This window comes from Phocoena sinus, chromosome 20 (assembly GCF_008692025.1).
Source record: "Phocoena sinus isolate mPhoSin1 chromosome 20, mPhoSin1.pri, whole genome shotgun sequence".
Taxonomy (NCBI): Eukaryota; Metazoa; Chordata; class Mammalia; order Artiodactyla; family Phocoenidae; genus Phocoena; species Phocoena sinus.
In genome coordinates, this window is record NC_045782.1 from 53253721 (window position 1) to 53277849 (window position 24129).

A 24129-nucleotide genomic window follows, 5' to 3' on the forward strand; every position below is an offset into this window, starting at 1 on the left:
AGGTTTCCAAATACTAAAAGGCTAAAAAGTCTGGTACGTAGGGTGGGAGCTGGAGGGGGAATAAAAGGCAGTGGTTGCACTGTGCAGGGCCCTGGGCCCCTCCGGTCTCACCTAATGGCGCATGGCCCGTTGCCTTTCCTTAGCAGGTAGGAGAGCATGTGATCGAGGCCCATCTCAAGCTCTCAGGCCCATTGATTGCTGTCTTAATGGTCTCTGGTCTGCTTCACTAAGTGTCTGTAGGAGCGGGGGCTGGCAGGAGGGACGGGGGATGTAGGCGGTGAGGCAGAGGCCGAGCAACCAGAGAAAGTAGGTCAGGATGTGCAGGGCCTGTGGATCATGGGCTCGTTGGAGCCTCTGGGGAAGCAGAATGCGGGCAGGTGAGGGCTGAGGCTGCCCCAGCTCCAGCCCTGTCACCTTCAGAGGAGAATCTGAAGGCTGGGCCCTCAGCTCGCCCCTGCTTCAGATCCCAGGCTGCCCCCAGTGTACAAAGACCTCCACTGCTTGTCAGCACTGCCCAAGTTCATCCACATGACCTTGAGCCGGTGACCACAGCCCCGCCAGCCTAATCATAGGCTCAGGAGATGAAGCTGTCTTTTTGCTCTTCACTGAGACTCAAACAAAAAGAAGGAGGCTGAAACTGCAGCGGGAGAGACGGAGGTGTGCCGGATGGAAGGACCTCCTGACGGTGACTGCAGCTCCACCCATGCCTGAGATGCTGCCTTCACATGCTTGCTTCTCCAAGGGCAGACACAACCTGAGACCAGGCGTGCCGTAGGCAGTTAAATACGTATATGTTGGCAGGCTGAGTGAGGGAGTTAAGTGGCAGAGACAGCCACTGCCAAAGGTGCTGAGTGTGGGACAGACAGCCTTTATGCCTCTCTTCACCAGGGCCACAGCATTGCTAAGACAGCAATCAAACCCTGGCAGGGTCATAAATTTGTCACCTGCACAATGAAGAGGGGATGCCGCCTCTCCTCTGAGCCCAGGGTAGAGAGACAGGGAGATGATGGGACTGTCAGCAGCACAGTTACACAACTAAGCCACACCCAGGGGTGAGAGCGCCTCACATGGGTGCTGACGGGCTGGACAGTGCGCTGGGTAATCCCGAAGGCTGCCTGGAAGAGGCAGCTCGAGCCAGGCAGTTCTTCCATACGCTAGGTGGACCTGGCCTCACAGCTGCTTTTCCCACCCCTGCCCTCCTGCAGCCTCTCCCAGAGATGGAATACAACGGGAACCCCGAGTCGGTGGGCTACAAGATCAAGTACAGCCGGGCGGACGGCCACGGCAAGACGCTGAGCCACGTGGTCCAAGACCGCGTGGAACGGGAGTACACCATCGAAGACCTGGAGGAGTGGACGGAGTACCGCGTCCAGGTGCAGGCCTTCAACGCCATCGGGAGCGGGCCCTGGAGCCAGACGGTGATGGGCAGGACCCGGGAGTCAGGTACTGCCCCCTCATGCCAGCTACCCCACCCGCTTCACCTCCCTGGAGCCTGGGGATACCCCCCCACCTTTGTCTCTCTGCTCTCAGGGCCTTCTAAGGGCTCAAAGGCTGGAGCTGTTGTGCGAAAATGTCCTGGGCTCCTTTTCCTATTTGTGCTCAGCGTCCCACAGAGTATCCTCTGTGTGTGCGTGGCCGCGCCTTCCAGAACCTGATTTACCCAGCACTGCTTCCAGAGGTTCCCAGGAGGGGCTTCCCGCCTCTGTGTCCCCACTTTTAACCCTGACACCCAGCAGTGCCTGAGACCCCAAGATGGAGGGGGGGGTGGGGAGAGGGTACGGGTTGGGTGAGCTCTCAGAACATTCCAGAAGCAGCAGCGGCTCATAGGGGCCTGGCAAGGGGACACCCACAGAATATGTGCTCCCGGCCTACAGGCAGCCCTCATCCAGCCACATGTGGCGTGTAGCTCTGTGGCTTTTTCCTAACGCCCTTTAAGTGATGGCTGCTTTCCCACCCTAGCCCCTCCCCCACCCCTCGCTGCCACGCCGGCAGGAAATGCAGCCTCACCCTAACGTTAGTCTGAGGGGGGATAACGGGGAAGCTGATCTGAAGCCAGAAGCAGCGTCTGCGACACTCCGGAGCCAAAGGCATCATCGTCGCAGAATAATTTGCTATTTGGGGACCGTGCCCCGTTTCCTCCCTCAGACCCCACTCCACCCCCTCCACTGTCGGGTCCGTTCTGGGTCCTGAGCTGCTTCTCTCCGCTCCTTTCTCCCCCAGTGCCGTCCTCGGGCCCCACCAACGTGTCTGTGCTGGCCACCACCTCCAGCAGCATGCTGGTTCGCTGGGGCGAAGTCCCAGAGGCCGACCGCAACGGGCTGGTGCTGGGCTACAAGGTGAGTCCCAGATCCGAGCACGGGAGGGGGCTGGAGCCCCTGCACCCACTTCCCTGTCCCGGTGCCCTGTCCTCGAGACCCCCTGGGGCCCAGGACTCTGCCTTCTACAGTGGACACAGGGGGATCTGCCGGAGGCATCCGTTGGTCACCATGACGACCAAGGAGTCCTCCCTTGGGGGTGAGGAAGCTTCCCATGAAGGCCTGAGGTCCTTGGGGCAGCTCTGCCTCCCCCAGGAGGCCACACTGGGTGCCCCAAGCCTCACTCTCAGCCCCGATGGGCCCAGCTTCAATTTCCATTATCTTCTAGAATTCGTCCCAAAGCTGCACCTACCGCCCCAGCCTGGAAGTCAGGAGACGTAGCTTAACATCCCAGCTCTGCCACTACTGGCTGTGTGACCTTGGGCAAGTCACGCCCCCTCTCTGGGCCTGTTTTCTCAGCTGGATGCTCTCTAAGGAACCTTCCAGCTCCATGGCTGACTGCATCTTTGTGTTCCCCTCCCTCCCCGAGCACTAGGCTTGTGTAACCTGGGAACCAAGCCCCTCCAGGGAGCCCCCCCAGGGAGCCCCAGGTCCACCCACTCATCCTCACCCACCTGGCTCCTGGGGAGGAGATAGGAGAGGTTCTGGCGGGACCAGACCCAGGCCGGAGGCCCTCACCCCTGCGCTGGGCTCCAACAGGTGCTGTATAAGGAGAAGGACTCAGACTCCCAGCCCCGGTTCTGGCTGGTGGAAGGGAACTCGTCACGCAGCGCCCAGCTCACAGGTCTGGGCAAATATGTGCTGTACGAGGTGCAGGTGCTAGCCTTCACGCGCATCGGGGACGGCAGCCCCAGCCATCCTGCCATCCTGGAGCGGACGCTGGATGACGGTACGTTTCCGTCCCTGGGAGCCTGGGGAAGGCTGAGAGCTGCGCTTTGTCCACCCCTACCCTGCCCAGCCCTGCCCTGCCCCTCTGAGGTCTCTCTCTGCCCCAAAGGGAACCGTGGCCTCAGGCTTCTGCTGGGGGAAGCGGGTCACTGAGGGCCACCAACCCCACTGCAAGGGATGCTAATTACAAACTGCGCATCCCTAAGGAAGAGATGACAATGCAAGGGCAGACTGGCATCTGGTCCAGTCTCTCTGGGACAGGCTCTCTCCGAGTGCAGGTCTGTGCAAGCAAAAGGCTTGATTTTTTCCTTTACACGAGCCTACGGGTCCTGTTAGCAAACGAGTGACGCCTGCCGGGCTCCAGGCATTCATCTCTGCAGCAGAACTCCCCATCGGAGGCTGAGCTGACAGGTCCTTTGCCCCCCTTTCTCCTCCCCACACACATCCTCACATACTGCTCACCAAAAACACTTGTGGGGTCGGGACGAGAGTGCAAAACGAAGCCCAAACACGAGATGTCTCTGTGTTCTAAAGTGATAAATCACACTAATGATCTGTTAAATTAAATATGTTCTACCCTCCTGCCTTGACAGATATACCCTCCTAATGACCTGGAAGGCCAAGTTCAAGTTTAGAAATCTCAGGTTTCTTGGCATTCCCAATTAGATCGAGGCAGCCTGGGAAGAGCTGCCCCCCCAGCCATCCCCCGACTCTGCCACCCTGTTGTCTCCCCCCCGCCCCCATCTCCTCTGGCCCATACCATTCAGTTTCCATCCATTTGCCCAAAACACCTGCCCCTTGGCCATCCCTCCGTCCAGAGGGACAAGTCTAACACCCTCAGGAGGGTGGTTCCGGGCCCCTGTAGAAGGGAAGCATGTCTGGGGCTGTTTGGGCAGGGAGCTCCAGATCCACGGATTCCAGAGTGAGGTCTAGAAAGAGGAGTGGTGTGTGCTTGGGGTTGGCACTTTCATTTGCCCCAAAGCTGGAGCCTTGGTCCCTTCTAGTTCCTGCCAAGTAATGCATAAACCTCACTGATAGCATCTTCACGTCCTGTGTGAGGACACGGTGCCAAGCACAGACCCACACTCCTCAAAAGTCCAGCGAGCAGAGTGACCCCTTCCCCTGCCACCCGCCGTGCTGCTCTGCCAGAGCCGGGCTGGTCTAGGGGCTGAGCAGCAGCTGCAGTGTCACCTGCTTCTCCTCTGTCCCCTCCAGTTCCGGGACCACCCATGGGCATCCTGTTCCCAGAGGTGAGGACCACATCGGTGCGGCTGATCTGGCAGCCCCCCGCTGCCCCCAACGGCATCATCCTTGGTAAGCCTGTACCCTTCCTGGGCCCTGGCTGCAGGAAGAAGGAGGTATAAGGTTTAAAGGAGGCAGTTCAGTCTTGGCAGGAGAGAGGCTAAGCCCAGAACAAGTGTCCACATGTCCTCAAGAATGGTTGTGAGTCTAATTTCTCCTACTGGAAATCTCAGCCTGTAAGATTATCAGCTGGAGGGCAAGGTTGGGACTTAGGTGTCTTAGGGACCATTGGTCAGCTCTGTGCCTCCACGTGACCCAGGTCCCCAGGGGACTGGCCATCTGGTGAACCTCGGCCGCTGTTCCTAAATGTAGCCAGGTGAGGGCGCACTGGCTGGCTCAGCCCAACCGCAGGAAACGAGGCCTAAGGCACCCAGGAGGGATGCTACAGGTCGGAAGCATCATTTCGTAGTCACGGTTCCTACTAACACACACACACGCAGACACACACACACACACACACACACACACACACACACACACGAGAAGACTCACAGGCTTGAAATGAACAGCTGTGTGAACTTGAGCAAGTCGGCTTCCCTCCGTGGCCTCAGCCCCTCACCTGTAGAATGGAGGCTCGGACCACCTGTGCCCGGTCCAGGGCTCTCAGTCCTGGCATCGTGCAGCGTCCGCCCCCTGTGAAAGCTGCGCCTCTGGAGACAGAGTCGATGGGGCTGGGGGGTTGGGGGCTGGGGGGAAGGCGTTTGGGCTTAGAAAGACCTGGGCTGGAACTCCAGCTTGGTCAGTTCCTGGCAGGTGGCCTGGCCTCCCTGAGCCTCAGTTGCCTCGTCGGGGGCTGGGCTGGGGGTTGCAGACGCTGCATAGAGCACCTGCTCGTGTCCCCCGCAGCCCCACCCCCCAGGTGACAGCTGAGGACGCGGGAGCCGCCCACAGGGCTTCAAGCAGACCAGCCACAGCCAAGGTGGGCAGACACAGCAGTGGCCGAGAAAGGACTAACCCCTGCTCGGGGCTCCGCAGCAGCTTGCCCCACCTCCCAGCACGGCCTGTCTCCTTCCTTCCCCGCAGCCTACCAGATCACATACAGGCTCAACGCCACCACGGCCAACGCTGCCACGGTGGAGGTGCTCGCGCCCAGCGCCCGCCAGTTTACGGCCACCGGCCTCAAGCCAGAGTCCGTCTACCTGTTCCGCATCACGGCCCAGACCCGCAAGGGCTGGGGAGAGGCCGCCGAGGCCTTGGTGGTGACCACAGAGAAGAGAGGTGACTGCCCACCGGGACTGGGGAGGCCTGGGGGGCCTCGGCGGGGGGGGGGACCCGCAGCTGGCCCGGGAGCTCACACCATCTCCTCGTGCACGGCTCGGGGTGGGCTAGTTGTGAGTCTCTTGCCCTGGTCCAGAATGGAAAGTGGGCTCAAATCTCTGAGGCCAAGGTCAGCAAGGGCTCCAGCAGACTTCCAGAGCTGATCTGGGAGTTCCCCTCTCCAGGGTCCTGCCCTGCCCAGATTTTCTAAAGGGCGAGCCGGTGAGACCAGCTTCCTTCCTCTCTCCCCTCCTTCTCAAGAGGAGACCGTGTCCAGTTGGGTGGAGGATGGGACTGCAGCCTGGAGCCCTGGCTGCCGTCGCCCTGCCTCCCTGAGCTGGCTTCTCGCCCAAAGTTGGGTTCCCCAGAAGCAGGCCTGAGCCCCAGATCCCTGTGAGCGTGATTTATTAGACAGTGTTCCCAGGAAAAACCAGGAGGACAGTGGTTCTCAGCCAGGGTGCCCTTGCCTCCACCCCGGGATACTGGGCAGAGTCTGGGTGTCACAGGTGGAAAGGAAGTGCCCCTGGCATCTAGAGGGTAGAGGCCGGTGTGCCGCTACACATCCTGCAACGCACAGGATAGGTCCCGCAATAAAGACTCATCCACCCAAGAGCCAGAGCGCTGAGACCAAGAATCCCCGCCATGGGGCGTGGGGAAGTGAGCAGAGGCCAAGCCCTCGCAGGGGACAAAGCCGAGTCCCACCGAGGGAAATGTGGGCTCAGCCCCACGCCACTGGGGACAGCGGAGGTCCCATCTCAGCACCATGCAGACGGGGGCAAAGGAACTGGGGCATTCACACCACCTCACTGTCAGCCCTGTGCTGGGGCTGCCCTCAGGGGGTGTAAATTCCCAGGCACCTGGCCGTTGAGTAGCCCAGGGACAGTCGCTGGCCAGGAGCCACGGTGCTGACTGTTGGGACCTGCGTGCAGAAATGGGATGGGCTGGGGGACATCAGTGCTCCCGGGGGCCGAGAAAGTGCACCCCCACCTCCGCCGTGGCCTCACCTGCTCCTCCCCAATCCACCCCCTCCAGACCGCCCGCAGCCCCCCAGCAAGCCCGTGGTGCAGCAGGAGAACGTGAAGGCACGCAGCGTGCTGCTGTCCTGGGAGCCTGGGAGCGACGGACTGTCCCCCGTGCGCTACTACACCATCCAGACCCGCGAGCTGCCCAGCGGCAGGTGGGCCCTGCACTCGGCCTCTGTGAGCCACAACGCCTCCACCTTCGTTGTGGACAGGTGAGGCCCCCGTCTGTCCGCCAGCATCTCTGCTCCGCCCCTCCCGGCCCAGACCCCGCCCACCCCCAGATCGCTTCCACAGCCCGCATCCCCCGGGACCTCTCCGCATCCACGCTCATCCCCTCCAGCTCTGTCCTAACCTCCCTCCCCACCCTCTCTGGAGCCTTGTTAGGGCTGCCTCTTATTATCTTTTTCTGGAGCCTAGAAGCCCCCTCCGTGAAAGGCTCGCCATCCTTCATTAGCTGGATTCCTCCAGCCAGGCGGAGTCTCCCTCTCCATCCTTAATAGGGGAGTGAAGCTTCGCTCCAAAATTCTGCCTTCAATTTAATTCCTAGTGGGATGTGTGTTTTTTTGTTTGTTTTGCTGTACTCGGGCCTCTCACTGTCGTGGCCTCTCTCGTTGCGGAGCACAGGCTCCGGACGCGCAGGCTCAGTGGCCATGGCTCACGGGCGCAGCCGCTCCGTGGCACGTGGGATCCTCCCGGACCGGGGCGCGAACCCGCGTCCCCTGCATCGGCAGGCGGACTCCCAACCGCTGCGCCACCAGGGAAGCCTGGGATGTATTTTTAACATTCCAGTTGTTGAGACCGAGAGTTTTGAGCAATACTTTTCTCCTCACTCCCCCTCCCACCCTCAAAAAATCAGAAAGGAAACTGTTTGCCTGCAGAGGAAATGAGGCTTATAGAGACGAAGTGCTGGTTAACTCCTGAGACCCTCAGCCCTTCCTGAATTCACTAAATGCAAGAGAGGGCTGGCAGTCTTTGCGGGAGGTGTCAGCTCTGAGGGGAAGTCACTGGAGCTTTCCTACCTACAGGCTCCTCTGAGATAGGGGATATGTGGACGTTTCCACTTGGGGACCTTTGGCATCTAGCTGCGGCCAAGGTGAGGCCACGCCCTGAGCTGGCCTGGTCTAGGGCACCCCAGGGCCTGGCCCGAGCTCGTTGCCTGCATAGCAGACCGTCCTTCTGAGCCTCCACGTTCCTGTCTGTTTGATGGACCCACAGCTGCTGGGGCTGCCCTGGGGAGATGGGAAGCAGGGACGGCGGGGCAGGGCCGTTAGGGGGTACCTCTGTTCATCAAACCCGATTCCCCTACACAGGCTCAAGCCCTTCACGTCCTACAAGTTTCGAGTGAAGGCCACCAATGACATTGGGGACAGTGAGTTCAGCAAGGAGTCGGAACCACTGACCACCCTGCAGGCCGGTCAGTGCCCTCCACTGGGGTCTCTTTCTCTTGGGCACTTGCTGGGCACTGGGCATTCTCTTCTGGGGGAGAAGCCTCCAAAAATGGGTGGGGCACTGGGCCTGCTGGGCCCTTGGTCTGGCTCCCCAGGCAGAGTCCCAAGGAGGTTTGGGCCAGAGGGGCCTTTGCCATGGGCTCAGTACCCACAGCCAGCCTGGCATCCTCGTGTTTTTCTTCTCTGTCCTCGAAGCTCATGGCCGACCCCAGAAAACCTCAGTGGGAGTGGGGAGGCCTGTGGCACTGGGTGCAGAGAGGAAGGGATCTGGGCCCTTGGGTTTGGGCTGGGGTCAAGGTCCCGGCCCCTCTCCCACTTTACACCGGCTCTTTGTTGTACCGAACTTGGGGCGGTGGGCATGAGGAGGGGCTTAAGTGGGACCAGCGTCTGCGGAATCTGGTCCCATGGCTCCCAGGGGACCTAAGTCCCCCCCCCCCCCCACCGAGCTCACCTGTCCGCCTCCCCCCCCAGCCCCTGATGAAGCGCCCACAGTTGTCTCGGTGACACCGCACACCACCACCTCCGTGCTGATCCGATGGCAGGTACGGCCGGGCGGGCGGGGAGGGGCCCGTGTCCCACGAGGACTCAGACACACCCTGTGCTGGGACCAGAAAGACAATAGCCCCCGCAGGGCTGGAACACGGCACCCACATGCGTAGACACGCACACGAACGCACACACACGTGTGTACACGTACACATACACACCCTTTATTCCACCTCCAGATAATAAGGTCCTACCCTATACCCTTCTGTGGATGAGGACCCAGACTCGAGGAGGTGACAAGAATGCCCCAGGTCACGCAGCTACTAGGTGGCAGGGCCAGGTTCGGTGCCCTTACGTCGGCAGAATCCTTGCACAGAGAAAGGCTGGGGGCTGTCAGGGCCTCCAGCGTCTCTGTGAACCCCAGCCCCTCTCTGAGTGAAGGGATTCCCGACAGAGACCAATCACAGGTGTGCCTGCCTCATCCGCACCCAGGCTGGGCTTCGGTCCTGTCACCATGAGCAGGAACCCATCATCCAGGTACAAAGAACCAGCCTCCCACCTCTCCTCCCCCCCGCCACCTGCTCAGGTGGGCACTGCCATCCCTCCACGGCCTGAGGAAGACCCGGGACGCATCTCAGAGACCCAGCTGCCCATGGGTGCCTTTAGGACCCCCACCAGCCCCTGAAGCCCAGTTCCAGGGCTCAGCGGGTCACCCACGGAGGTCCCAAAGCCCTGAACTCTCCTGTCTCCGTTTCTCAGGATTAGAGGGGCAGGTGCCAACCTTTGCCCACCTGCAGCCCCCCTGAAGGGAAAGCCCTTGAAGAGAAAACAGGAGGGACCCCCCCGACCCCTCCCACAGCTCAAGGCCCCACCTGAGAAGGACAGTCCCTTAAGTGAAAATGACCTAGTGCAGCGGGGAGCCGACCAAGGCTGGAGCAGATCAGGGCCATCGGATGAAGGGGGCAGGGAGGTGCCAGCTGCAGCCAGGAATACAGTTAAGGAGCTAATAAAAGGCTGAACCATTTCAGCAGGTTTTTTAGAAGAGACATAACTAAGTAGTTTCTGGGACTTCCCTGGTGGCACAGTGGTTAAGAATCCGCCTGCCAATGCAGGGGACACCAGGTTGGAGCCCTGGTCTGGGAAGATCCCACATGCCACGGAGCAACTAAGCCCATGTGCCGCAACTACTGAGCCCGCGCGCCTAGAGCCTGTGCTCCACAACAAAGAGAAGCCACCGCAATGAGAAGCCTGCGCACCACAACGAAGAGTAGCCTCCGCTCGCCGCAGCTAGAGAAAGCCCGTGCACAGCAATGAAGACCCAACGCAGCCAAAAGTAAATAAATAAAGTAGTTTCCACCTTCTCCAGAAGGCTGTTCTCCAACTCATCTGAGGACGGGAGCAGGAAGCAAAGAGGAAAACGATCAAGGCAGAGAGGGGCAGCGCACGAAGACACGCCGCCCTCGTTCTTGCTGAAAAGCAGGGCGAGGACTCTCCCTGGTTCCCGCGAAACTCCAGGAAATCCTGGCCAGGGCACGTGATCATGTGAGGAAGTTTCTAGACAAGGAACAACTCTTTGAGACGGTTCTGCGTCCAGAGTCATGCTCAGGGCCCCCATGATGCTGTGTGACCTTGGGCAATTTCCTCACCATCTCTGAGCCTCACGTTCCTGTCTGTTCAGTGGGGATGGCATGGTGATTCCCACCCTGCCCTGCCTCCCAGGGAGTGCTACGGGGATGGAGTAACCTCGTTGGAAATGCTTCGTAAATTAAGAATGCTCAATGCCACTTTGATTCCTTTTCCCGGTTAAGACACAGTCCCTGCTCTGTGGCTGCAGGACACAGGATGGGGAGGGAGGCAGGGGCGGAGTGGAAGGGGATGCTCAGCCATGGTCCAGCCCGGCCGGCCCCACCCCCACTCCCTTCCCTGCAGCCACCATCAGAAGACAAGATCAACGGCATCCTGCTGGGCTTCCGGATCCGGTACCGGGAGCTGCTCTACGAGGGTCTGAGGGGCTTCACGCTGCGTGGCATCAACAACCCGGGGGCCAAGTGGGCAGAGCTCACCTGTGAGTGACAGTGGAGGGAGTCGGGGGTGGGCGGGGGCGTGAAGCTCTCAGCATCCTGGAATCACACTAACCCGAAACGCTGGCGCCCTCCCCTGTGTGTGCCTCTCATCCCGTCCCGTTCAATCCCCAAGTGTGTGTTTATTGAGCGCCTTCTATGCTCCAGACACTGGGGGGACACCAGTGAACAAGACAGACAAGGTCCCTGCCCTCTCAGACAGAGCTTGCAGGCTGGGGGAGGAGCCAGGCGCTGGAGAAGAAAACCCTGATACAGGTCATCTAAGACCGTTGGCATGGCCTCTGTGAAGCACATATTCCAGGAGATCCTAAAGCAGGTGTCAGAAAAGGCTTCCCTGGGGGTGGCTGTGGTGCTGACACTGATGGATGATTCCAGGTCAACCAGTCCAGAGAAGCTTGGTGGGGGAGGGTGGATCCTGGCATGTGCAAAGGGCCTGAGGTGGGAAGGACCCAAAGCAAAGCCTGGTCATGTCCCAAGGGCAGCAGTCTGGCCCCCTCTGGTTCCTCAGGGAGATGACCATTCTGCCCTGGGGTCCCCGGAATCCAGCCTGCCTCTGCAGCAGGAAGGAAAAAATTCAAGAAGTAAAAATCCCAGAGAGTCACACACAAGCAAAGGAATGACACGTCGTACTTCTGGGTTAGGATGGTTACTTTGGGGTCTTGAGGGCCATGGCTGGTGATGGGGTCCAGAAGCAGTTGCCCCAGTTAGAGGCGAATACAGTGACATAGGCAAGAGTATGAGGCTGGTGCCAGGGCAGCCGGCCTGAGATGCAGTCGAGGGCCCATTGGGGAGATGTTGTGCTCTGAGCCCCGACACACACACGCGCACTGATTCAAATTGGGGAGAGGGAGGCCGGTGGGACAGGGAGTGGTCTGGAGGATTTGGTCCCCAGATGGGTGGTGGTACCAAACCAGAGACACTGGGAGAACAGGAACAGTTTAAGATCCTCTGCGTTTTGATTTTTCCTCCCATCCTTCTCGTAAACCCTCTGCACCTTGTCTTCTAGCAGGTGTTAACAGACAACAAGATGATTTAACACGTAGCCAAGGAAAATTAATAGAAAACCTCAGAAATAGCTGATCCAACAGCTTGCGTTATTTTTTTTTTATTTTTTGGCAGGCATGTGCTGGTCGTTGTGATTTTATAGGCCTGTGTATAATACAGTCATATTTCCTGGTAGTAAAATGGTTTCTGGTTCATATGAGGAAATTAACGACACCACTCTATCATGTCAGGAACTCAGCCTTAGACAAGGGACCAGAGCTGTCCCCATCTGGGGATGCTGGGCTCCCAGGGGCTCCTGTGCCCTGTGACCTCCAGCAGGTGCACACCAGGATGGGATGGCACTGTCCTGGGAGCTGCCTCTTCTCCACCCCCCATCCCCGCTCCCCCCCTGGCCCCTCACTCAGGAATCTGGAGGGCCCTTCCCTCTGCATGCGTGTTCCCATCCTGCCCCCCTCATCGGGGTCTGTGTGGCTGGGGGGGGTGTGTGTACTAACCTCCTCTGTCTGCTGTCTCCCTCCGGCCCCCTCCACCCCACCCCAACCCCGTAGCCTTGTACTCCGTGCGGGACCTGAGCCGGCCCAGCCTCACGCAGTACGAGCTGGACAGTAAGTCCCCCTGCACGGCCGCTCCCCGACGGGCCCCGCCTTCCACGGGGAGGGGAGAGGGGCCTCCGAGGACGCCTGACCACAGCTGAGTGGTGCGCCCACCTCAGGCTGCTTGAGGAAGGGGAACCCCCTGCACACGTGTGACTTTCCTGAAATACACAGAAAAGCAGGGGGTCGCCAGGGAAGGTCTGCTCCAGGCCACCGTCCATCAGTGCAGGACAGGAAGAGAAATGGCTAAGGCCTCGTCCTCCTGGGGGGCGGGGGACGGCGAGAGGAGGTGCGCGGTAGGGGCCGGGGGTCCACGGGCAGGCGTCCACGTTGCTGCCGCTCTGTCTCGTCCCATCAGAGGCACTTGTCAGCTCAGCTCTGTCTTTCAAGCCAAGGCCCACCCTGGAGTGAGCAGAGCCCCCGTCTTCCCTCAGGGACCAGGAAATGTCCCCACCTGGTGCCCCGAGCCCTAGCTCTTTCCTAATGTCCCAGAGGACATTCGGTTCTCCCCGAGGCCCGGAGCTTTGGGCCAGGGGGCCTCCTGTTAATAGCATGCGTTTGACTGTGCTATTAACACAGGTCCTAGGTCCTTCCTGAACCGACAGCCCTCGCGGGTGCAGGGCCAGGGCTATCGGGGTGCTTAGGGCTTCCACCTGGGGAGGGAGAGCTGTGGAGGGGAACGCAGAGGAGACTGGGGGAACGTGTCAGCCACCCCCCAGCAGGGACGGCAACTCCCACCCAGGGTGTCGGGGCCCGTTTTCCTGCAGCTGCTCCCCTCTCCCAGCTTCCGTCTAAGCGTCTCCCCGCAAGCACCCCAACTGAGCAAAAACATAGAGTTTCTTCGCCCCAGATTCGCATCCAATGAGCCTTTTCTCTTTAGGGCTGGGCCCTGCCCCCCCCCCCCCCCCGGTTACGAGCTGGTTGATGGAGACTGGGGGGGCGGGGGGGGAAGCTGGGAATTTGGAACATCTGAAGTGACCAGTGTGTCCAGGACAGGCAGGGAAGGAGTGACCTGTGACCTGGCGCCTCTGAGACAGTTTTGGTTCACACCTGTTGTCCCAGCATAAATGTTAACAGTGCACCTTTCGGTCTCAAAAACTCCCAAGGTGGTCACACTTGGGCAGGACGCCACCCAGTGTCACCCTGTGTCCGGATTCCCAGGGATGAGTCAGAGCATCCCTCTCCCCAGTGTCGGCTGCCCCACCTCTTACCTGTTCTTTCCTGAACCTGCACTCAGGGGTCCAGACTCGCAGGGGTGCATCATCACAGCGCCCCCTGCAGCCGCCCCCCTCCACGCCGTCCCCGTCCACTGCAGGGCCAGTGACCTCTGTGTGCCTCTCCCCTCCCCCACTCTCACCCCCCAGACCTGAACAAGCACCGGCGCTACGAAATACGCATGAGTGTGTACAACACTGCGGGCGAGGGGCCCTCCAGCCCCCCACACGAGGTCTTCGTCGGGGAGGCAGGTGAGCGCCGCTGCCCTTCCAGCCCCAGCACACCTTTCCCACGCCCCACCCCGGAAGCCCAGTGGGAGGAGAGACGGGAGCTGGGGGGGCCACACCCCGCCCCCAGCCCATCTCTTTTTCCTCCTCCCTGAGGTCCCCTCACGCACTCACCACCCCTCTCACCCTCCAGTGCCCACGGCAGTGCCCCGCAACGTGGCTGTCCACGGCGCCACGGCCACGCAGCTGGATGTGACGTGGGACCCACCCCCGCCGGAAAGCCAGAACGGAGACATCCAGGGCTACAAGGTACAGGCGCTCCGGCAGAGAGCAAGGTTCAGAGGGACACAGGGCCGGGTGGTGGTTGGGAGTGACCCAGCAGTGGTGAGGTCCCGGGGCTACACCTGATCCCTTGGCTGTTTGCACCCAATCCCCTGAAACACCTGCAGCTGGAGCAAGACTCCGCCCATCCCCCCCGGCATCCTTGGGGCAGGCGGCGCTCAGATGCTAGAAATTCAGGACACCCCCCAGCTTGTATCATCCCTGGGCAGTACACCCCCCCCCAGCCCCCACCCAGCCCACCAGCTCCCGATGCCAACGTGAGACCTCTCAAAGTGGTTATTTGGCCAACCCTAGTTACCATATTGATGCAAATTGAATGGCCAATTAGCAAAGGACCACCGGCCCGGTGTTGGTAATTTCTGTTTAAAGTTACTTCTAGATTTTAGGCAACATCTTGTGTTATGGCAGGATTCAATTTGTCTCCAAACTTCGCAAAGCCCCTTAGAGCTCCTTAATCCTCCTGAAAGCCCAGTAAAGCTGGTAGGTTATAATGTGTGTGCCCATTGTACAGATGAGGAAACTGAGACCCAGGTTAGTGGTTCAACGAGGTCACAGAAAAAGCAGATGGATAGCAGAGAGTCAGATTCCAGGTCTGCTCGCCGTCACCCTGTGAAAGGTGGGGAGGAAGCGCTGAGCACACAACCACTGGAGGAGACGGCAATAATAGTAATAATAAAAGTCATGTGCTGCTTGTTTGGACACTCAGCCCATGGCCATGTCTGAGGCCTACCTCCTGTGCCACCGTCCAGCGCCGCTCTGATTCCTGGTGGTTGTTTGTTATTCCGGAAAGTAGCCTAGTGCACTGGCAAGGTGGGAAGGGTGGGAGCACCCAGGAGCTTCCCGGCTTCCCCGGCTCAGCCCTCGTCCCACCACAGGCAGAAACTGAGTTTCCACAAAGGTAAGGGCCTTGCCCGGCCCCACGGCTTGTGGAGACCCCATTTCAGACAGAATCTGGTATAGGAGTCTGGTTCTGTGCGGGGTGAAGGAGGTGGGAGAGAGGAAGAAAGGCGTTTCGCCAAGGATACTCTGAAGATGGATGGCACTCCCACGCAGCGCCAGCTGGGAGAACTAAATATTGCGCCACTAGCGTATGCCTCCCTGGGGAAGAAAAAGGAGTCGGGCAGGGCCTGCAACAGTTTGGCAGCCACCGGACTGGGGAGGTGTGGAAGTCTCCGGTTAAGGGACGGTCCCAGGAAATGTGTGGTTGCCCAGACATCACACAGCAGATGTCCACGTGCTCAGGGAAACATCATAACCAACCGTGGACATTGACAAGGGAAACAGAATTGCCACCTCCCAGACCTGCATTAACATCCACGTTCACTGACCTTAACATTAACCACACGTTCACACCACCAGCCAGTGGTTGCACCAGAACGAGCTGTGACGTGTGCGGGGACAGGCACGTCCACGCATCCGGCCTTTCAGGGATGCATGTTTATTGAGTAGCTACTTTGTGCCTAGCAGTCTCCTCCGTGTGAGATTAAAGCAGAGACAACGTGAGCTTATTTAAACTGTAGGGGAGGAAGCCAGTGATGCACAAAGCAAAGGGCACCTCCAGGTGGTGGTAAGTGGAATGGGTCCAGGAGCAGGTTTGGCATTTTAAATAGGGTCGTTGGGAGAGCGCTTCATGAGAAGCTGCCACGTGACCAAGGATGAAGGCGAACAGGGCGTGAATCACGTGGATCTGGGAGAAGAGTGTTCCAGAAGGAGGGGGAAGACGAGCAAAGGCCCTGAGATCCGTGGGTGCTTGGCGTGTACAAAGCCCAGCAAAGAGCCCCGTGTGTCCCAGTGTGATGGGGCGTATCACTTGGAGTCCTCAAGGGCTTTGGCTGAATGAGGTGGCAGCCACAGGGACTTGGGGACAGAAGAGGGACATGGGTGACTCGGGTTTTTAAAGCCTTGTGCTGGCTGCTGCGTTGAGAGTAGCCTGAAATGGGGAAAATGCAAAACATGAAGAGGCGGCAGCATCGTCCAGGTGACGGTGGTTTAGTCCGCGCAGTAGCAGGTAAGAAGCATCTGCTCTCGGTTCCATTTGAAAGGGGTAGAGCTGATAGAATTTGCTGATGGACTGAATGTGGAATGTGAGAGATGGAGAAGCAATAAGGATTTCCAAGCAGTTGGATGACAGAGCTTCCAGTTACAGCGCAGGAAAAGGGGAGATGGTGGGAAGGGGAGGCGCGGAGGGAGAGCTGGTTTGAGACATCGGACTTCCAAGGGGAGACACCCAAGGGAGCTGGGCACACAGGTGCAGAGTCCAAAGGAGAAGGTCCAGGATGTAGGTGTGAACGGTGGGATCCTCAGCATATAGATGGTCCTGGAAGCCCGGAGACTACATACAAAACACCAGAAGTCTGAAAACTGAGCCCCGGGACCAAAACAAGTGATCGAAGTCTCAGAGCCCACATGAAGAACGTGCTTCCAGAAGGAGGGAGGCAGCAGATGTGCCAACTACTACTGAGAGCTCAAACAAGAAGAAATCTAGGAAGCAATTATTCAGGGATGGGCAGACAGCCCATGAGCCTAATCCGGCCCCCCACTTGTTTTTGTAAATAAAGTTTTATTGGCATGCAGCCACACCCATTTGTTTACAGATCGCCTTTGGCTACTTTCAAGTCACAGGCAGAGTTGAATAGCTGCAACAGAGACCATGTGGCCTGCAAAGCCTAAAATATTTCTTACCTCGCCCTTTACAGAGGGAGTTTCCAGAGCCCTGGATTAGCGTTAAACAGGCCAAGTTCACAGGTGACTCTGATAAGAGCTGGGGGCAGGGAATGCCTGCTTGGAGTGGGTTCACGAGAGAATGAGGAGAGGCAGCCAGTACCGACATCCCTTTTGAGGAGTTTTGCTTTAAAGGGAAGTAACAAAATGGGGTAGAGACTGGAAAAAGACAGTCAACGGAACGGAGGCGGTTTTAAGATGGGAGGAATAACTCATTTGTGTGCTGATAGAAATGATTCTGGAAAGAGGAGGAATTTGGTGAGTCAGGGAAGAGAGGAAGCTGTGAGGGGGGCGATGCTCTGGAGGAGCTGAGAGGGGCTGGGATTTAGTGCAGTAACGTGGGGCCTGCCTTAGTAGGGAGCCAGCAGTTCAGCCCTGGTCACAGGAGGGAGGCGGAGGGTTAGGGACACAGGGCAGGAGGTGGTCCAGCTGGGGCAGGGAGCTTGTGGAGTCTTGTGTGATGGCTTCCGGAGCTCAGTGAAGGGTCCTGAGCCAGGAGTGAGGTTGGGGAGGGAGGGAAAATGGGGAAGGGTTGTGTAGAACTCGGATGCCAGAGACTGCAGAGAATGGACCAGGCCAGTGTATCACGGTGGCCGGGCCACGCAAGGCTGTGCTCGTGAACTGAAAGTGTGGCTTTCCTCCAGCGACGGCCAGCAATGTGACATGTGGCCATGAACCTGACTTAACCGAGGCTAAAGTTCGGCCTCTTGCCTGTGGTGAAGCCCGAAGGGGCAGGGAATTGAGAATAGGAGAAGGTGGTGATGACGAGTCACTCCTACACCTGTTCCCGTCTAAGGAAGGTGTTTATCCATTAGCAGATATTTATTGAGCATGATTCTAGGTGCTTGAGATGCCAGAGAGCCAGAGACGTGGGCCCTCCAGGGAGCGTGTTTTCTAGCAGACACCTGGCTACCCATCAGCCTGCACGGCAACTCAGCTGTGTGCCCTTGGGGTTGGGGTCAAGCCTCAGCCCCTTGTGCTATTTGCACAAATGTCACTTAATCCTCATCCAACAAAGGTCTGCTGAATTCGGTTCACACAGGTAAGACCTGCCTGCTGAGGGTGCCCGTTTATGTACGTGTGGTGGCCCTGCGTCCTGGACCCCCCTCCTCCCCTCCCCAAGAACGTGACGCCAGCCACGGGCACCCCCTGTCCTGCGTTATCACTTTTCTCATGCTGAGATACGTTGCATCTTTCCAATGCCTCTTCCTGGCCTCACGTTTGCTTCAGCCATTTTTCTGGTTGGTCCCTTTATAGCAGAAACCCTCCCAAAAAATGTCTGCCCGCTGCCTCTGCCCCGTCTCTCTTGAATCCACTCCAAGTAGGTTCACTCATTCATTCCAAACAGTGAATGAATGAATGGCTTCATGTGTGACTATCTACCTGTATCAGAAGACTGAAAACAAAAAGAAGAAAGAAAAAGGGAGAGGTTAGAGAAAAGCAAGGATTTGATGGTACCGAGTCGTCCTAACTGCCGTTCACACATGCCAGGTGGGGACACTTTTATTAGCTTTCTCACTTTTATGAACTTTCTCCAGGCAAATTGAGAAAAAGCCAATAGCGTGCCGAAACCCCATTGGCCAGCAGGTGGCGCCAAATGCTCGCTAATCCTCTGCGGGCCAGGGACTTGCAGCCTTCCCAGCGCCTCCATTCAGAATTCTCAAATGCCTCGATTCCGAGTTCTAAAAGTAGTGAAGCAATGTTCATTGCAGCACTCTTTGCAATAGCCAGGACATGGAAGCATCTTAAGTGTCTATCGAAAGAGGAATGGATAAAGAAGATGTGGCACCTATATCCAATGGAATATTACTCAGCCGTAAAAAGAAACGAAACTTGAGTTAGTGAGGTCGGTGGACCTAGAGTCTGTCATACAGAGTGAAGTAAGTCAGAAAGAGAAAAACAAATACCATATGCTAACACATATATATGGGATCTAAAAAAACAAAATGCTTCTGAAGAACCTAGGGGCAGGACAGGAATAAAGACGCAGATGTAGAGGATGGACTTGAGGACACGGGGAGGGGGAAGGGGAAGCTGGGACGAAGTGGGAGAGTGGCATGGACGTATATACACTACCAAGTGTAAAATAGACAGCTAGTGGGAAGCAGCCGCATAGCACAGGGAGATCAGCTCCGTGTGCTTTGTGACCACCTAGAGGGGTGGGATAGGGAGGGTGGGAGGGAGACGCAAGAGGGAGGGGATATGGGGATATATGTATGTGTATAGCGGATTCACTTTGCTATACAGCAGAAACTAACACACCCTTGTAAAGCAATTAGACTCCAATAAAGATGTTAAAAAAGATAAAAATTTTTTAAAAAATAAAGTAACATTTTGTGTAGATATCCAAAATAATAAAGAATGACACAGTCAAAAAATAAAAATAGTGAAGGATCTGCTGCTTCGCTGACGACGGGTGAGTGTTAACCCCAGTGAACGTGAAGTAGAGCCGTCCCTCGGAATCCGCGGGGGATCAGTTCCAGAACCCACCGTGGATACTACCAAACTCTGCAGGTGCTCAAGTCCCAGTCGGCTCTCTCTATCCTCAGTTCCACATCCACGGATTCAACGAACCGCAGATCCTGTTGTACTGCGCCTGTCTATTGAGAAGAATCCGCATAGAAGTGGACCCGGGCAGTTCAAACCCGTGTTGTTCGGGGGTTCAACTATTATTGGAAGCACCGTGGACACCTGCTGCGCTCCTGGACTGAAACTTTCTGCAGAATTGCCGTGTCTTCCTTCTTTTTACGACCTTTGCACCTCACCTTGGTTTTGGGAAGTGGGTGTCCGTGACCCCCACTATACAGACGACACAACTGCGGCTCAGAGAAGTCACCTGGGCAAGTCAGTGGTGCGCTGGGGTCAGCCCAGGCCTGCCTGCCTCTACGGCGAGCTGTTCCAGCTGTCATGTGTGTCCCTGGGGGCCTTGTCAACCTGCAGAGGCTGATCCCACAGGTCCAGGGTGGGCTGACACTGCATCCCCGAGCAGCTCCTAGGTGATGCCGATGGGCTGGTCCTCAAAGCCAACTCTCGACTCTCGGCTGGGTTTGAGGTGGGCTTCACGCCAGCAGTTTACCTACACTGCACTCAGGGTCCTACAGAACAGAATTGAGTTATTCCTACGGTGGCAACATTCTGAGGGCCGACCGTGCCCGCGCTGTGCTAAATCCTGCAGGCACTGCAGTGAACAGACGCGTGGGCTCTCTGCCCTCATGGGGTTTACAGTCTAGCAGAGACTGAAGGATTAGCTGTGAAAAGGAACACTCTGGAAGGGTTTCTAAAACACCTATACTATTGCTTGGGCGACTCACACCTCCCATCGAGGTGTGTGGATGGTACGAAAGAAGGTGTGTCTGAGACCCTGGGATCGGGCGGGGGCAAGGGGGGAAGCCGGGTGACTGTCTCCCTCACTCCAGATCCTCTGTGCCCACAGATTTATTTCTGGGAGGCCCAGCGGCGGAACCTCACGGAGCGGGTGAAGACGCTTTTCCTGGCCGAGAACGGCGTCAAACTCAAGAACCTGACCGGCTACACCGCCTACATGGTCAGCGTGGCAGCCTTCAACGCCGCGGGGGACGGGCCTCGGAGCACGCCGGCCCGGGGCCAGACCCAGCAAGCAGGTGGGGGACAGACTGGAGGGACAGACGGCGGGGAGGGCGGGGGGCACCTGGCGTCTGCGATCGTGGAGGAGTGGAGGCAGCTGAGCGATCTGGGCTGGGTCCCCGGGCCCCGTGGGACGCCCTCCAGAGTGGGAGAGCACAGCCCACCCAGAGGGGCCTAGATATGAGTGCCCAGAAGAGGGGCACTGTCCCCAGAAAGCCTTGGAGAGGCCCCCAGATCTCGCCCTTCCTCCCCGCATCTTCCCCCAGTAGCCCGCCTTGCCGATGGCCAGTCCATGCCCAGCCAGCCGCCTTCTGCTCCCGGTCTGTTCCCATCTGACTTTCTCATATCTCCCTGGCTTTGTTCCCTCCACCAGTATTTACTAAGCGTCCTCTGTGGGCCCGCACTGGGCCACATGCTGGGAACACGACAGTGAATGAAACCAACAAGGGCCCGCTCCTAGGGAGGGAGTCGGATCGTAAACAAGCATCTAGATGAATTAACCTCAGGTGGTAGTGGGTGTGAGTGATCTAAGGACTGAGGCAGGGAGCGGACAGATGGCCTCGGTTGGCTTTGCCTGCGGAGGGCTCGCGGAGTGGCTGCCATCTGAGCTGAGATTTCAGTGAGAAGAGGCCAGCCGCGGGAAGTTCTGGAGGAGAGGGGTGTTCCGGGCAGAGGGGCCAGTGGGTGCAAAGGCCTGGAGGCTGGAGGGGATTAGAGAACAGAGAGAAGGCCAGGTGGCTTGAAAGAACGTGAGAGTCAGGTGGTAGAGGGTCTGGGGGCCTTGGAAGGAAGTTTAGGATTAATTCTAAGCGTGCCGGGGAGCCATTGGTGGGGATAAGCGTCTGGGCAACAGGATCTGTTTGTGTTTATAAAAGATCGCCCTGGCTGCTGTACCAGGTACAGGCTGATGGGGGGGAGAGGAGGGAGGCAGGGAGGCCAGTTAGGAGGCTGGACAGCAGGGCGGGGCAGAGGAGTGGGCGATGCTAAGAACCCTGCAGCCCACACGTGCAGAGCCAGCCCTCTAGATGGTATCCAGAGCCACTTCTCTGGCAGCAGTACACGTGACCTTTCCGGAAGCCCTGAGGACGGGCAGGGCAGGAGTTACCCGGTTTCACGATGAGCAAGGGTGGCCTGGGAAGTGATGCTTCTCCCCTAAGGTCCCCCAGCTGGTCCATGGGGGAGCAGAGACTGGGGCCCAGGATATCTGAGCGTGTCCTGGGCTGTCTTCATGGCACCGGTCCCCTTCTTTGCCTGCCATCGAGTTTTCTCCGCGTGGATTTGAATACAGGCCTCTTGGCTTGAAGCATCTTTTCCAACCTGCTGTTTCCCATTCTGTTAATTACCTTTCTCTTAAAGACAGAGTGAGACCCCGTGGAGTCGGTTCCTAAGTATTGCCCTCTTTGGGGACGAGCTCTGGTTCCCGAGGGTCGATCTGCCTGCCTGTCTGTCCCGACCGCTCTCTGTCAGTGTCATCGGCCGGATGTGAGCCCCTGGGAGCCTGGACGCTTCCGTCAGCAGGACAAAGTGTTCTGTCTCACGTCCCTCTAACAGAGGGGAGGCAGGAAGGGCCTCCAGAGCTGGCCTCTGTCCTTCAAAGACAGCTCCCTGACGCTGCCTCCCGGGGCTGGAGCGGAAGCCGGCCCAGATTAGCTCCGGCTCCGTGGGCGGGCAGCTCCGGACAATAATAGCCTGGTCGTCCCGCTGGAGCCAGCTCGGGACGCTGCATGGTTGATGTTCCCTTCCCTTCCTCTCTGTCCTCCCCCTCCGACCTCTCCCCCACTCCGATGTTTCTGGGGTCACTCTGGGATTCTTGGGCCAAGAAAGCTTCTCTTCCAGAGCGTTGAACGCTCCTGTGGTGTGGTGTCTCTCGGCAGTCATCCCCGGGGCCCCAGGAGCAGGAGAAAGTCCACGTCCGTGACAGTTCTGGCAGGTTCTTTAGGGCCCACCTGATGCTCTGAGGCCCAGGCACCCCCCAACCTCCTCCACCAGGGAAGCCAAGGCATCGCCCGGCCCCGCAGTGACCCCGGGGGTACAGTCCAGGCGTGTCCTGCGCTCTCAGCCAGGGCTCAGGGCCACTTAGCAAGAGGAAGCCTGCGTTCTCCAACTTTAGGGAAAAGAAAGTCCGCTTTTCTCCCAGTACTTGGACTCTGATGTTGGAAAGAATGCTGATGACCTCAGCGGGGGAGGGAAGGGGGTCCAGTGACCTCTAGTGACCCCTCCCACCCTCTCTGGCATGAAGCCCTGCTTTCTGCTTCTTCCCGGGCCCAAACGCCCCTGCTGGTTCCTTGGAACCAAACCCAGGGCTTTGAACCTCCAGGAAGGAGGAAACAAAGCCCCTCTGCTGTCTCCCCCCCAGCCCCCAGTGCTCCCAGCTCCGTCAAGTTCAGTGAGCTGACCACCACCTCAGTGAACGTGTCCTGGGAGGCTCCACAGTTCCCCAATGGTGTCCTGGAGGGCTACCGGCTGGTGTACGAGCCCTGCACCCCCGTGGACGGTGAGTGGGGCCCTCCCTCCCGCGGGGCTCCCCAAACCCACCCTCTACACAGGTCCCCTCCGTGATCACCACGCAGAGCCATGAACCCCTCCCCTCTTACAAACGGGAGACTGAGACCCCGACAGGACAGGCCAGGGCATCGCCAAGGTGAAAGAGTGGCAAGTTGGAGGCAAAATTGCAACAGTAGCCCCAGCCTACTGAGTCCTGGGAGAGAACTTTAAAATACATTCTCCCCTTCAGTGGATGGAAGTGGGGAGGAGTGGAAGGACCCCTGGGCAAAATACAGTATCCCGAGATGGATAATAGAGATGGGCCATCCCCCGATGGTCCCGTCCTACGTGTGACCGCCAACCTTAGGGGCTCAGCCCTCCTCCGGGTTAGTTCTTCTCTGCCTTTCGTGGGGTCAGGAACCCCTCTGAGAATCTGATAAGAGCCTTGGAACCTCTCCCCGAAAGGTGCACAAGTCCGGGAATCACTGCGGCCCTGCTGCCCTCTGGGAACGTCAGCTCAAGCCTGTTGCTCGGCAACTAGCCTCCCTCCCTCCCGCTTGCCCTGAGCCCTGTTCCTCAGTGCCCTCCCCGCAGCCCCGCCCCATCCATCCAGAGCCCCCACCCGTCGGGACCCTGCCCCACTCCTGGGCCCCTCCACCTGCTGCCCCGCCTCGGCCAAGATTACTGCTGTTTGCTTAGAAAGGCAGGAAGGTGGCCTATGTCCGGTTCCAGAGCCCAGTGAGGCCTTAGGGGTATGGCTGGCCTACCAGGTGGCACCCTGGTGGCTAGAGGTGACCGCTTCTGGGGTCACCCCTCCCCGACAGTGGAGCCTGACCAGAACAAGGGGCGGAGCCCTGGGAGCCGAGGCGGCTCAGCAGTTCTGGGTCAGCCGAGGGAACAATGGCCCTCAGTCTTCCCGGCCCAACCTGCGTGCCAGCAGTTCACCGGGTCTGGAGGTCCCGAGGGGGAGCTGGGCCCCAGGAAGAGGGGTGGTCAGGTGCAGGACACAGGAAAGGGGCCATCTCTCCCACGGAAGGGTGGAGAGGACAGAGGTCACGGGGACGGGACGCAGGGGGACACACGGCTCTTGTTGCGGTGGCACCAGGGGACCCACACCTGGCGAGGCATGGTCACTTTGCC

General features: G+C 58.5%; 1 protein-coding gene across 4 annotated transcripts in view; it reads left to right on the plus strand.

The window, feature by feature from the left end:
• SDK2 (sidekick cell adhesion molecule 2) overlaps positions 1-24129 on the plus strand; it is a 264644-nt gene that overhangs the window by 214769 nt on the left and 25746 nt on the right. For 2 of the 4 annotated variants that reach the window (XM_032617354.1, XM_032617352.1), the window contains 14 exons: positions 1206-1443; positions 2221-2336; positions 3015-3204; positions 4419-4517; positions 5529-5723; positions 6795-6996; positions 8095-8198; positions 8704-8774; positions 10648-10783; positions 12353-12409; positions 13762-13863; positions 14033-14148; positions 20336-20522; positions 22862-22999. In XM_032617354.1, coding sequence (XP_032473245.1) covers positions 1206-1443; positions 2221-2336; positions 3015-3204; positions 4419-4517; positions 5529-5723; positions 6795-6996; positions 8095-8198; positions 8704-8774; positions 10648-10783; positions 12353-12409; positions 13762-13863; positions 14033-14148; positions 20336-20522; positions 22862-22999 — 1951 coding nt within the window. The remainder of the gene's footprint in view (positions 1-1205; positions 1444-2220; positions 2337-3014; positions 3205-4418; positions 4518-5528; positions 5724-6794; positions 6997-8094; positions 8199-8703; positions 8775-10647; positions 10784-12352; positions 12410-13761; positions 13864-14032; positions 14149-20335; positions 20523-22861; positions 23000-24129) is intronic. The other 2 variants (XM_032617353.1, XM_032617351.1) reach the window with 2 other exon arrangements.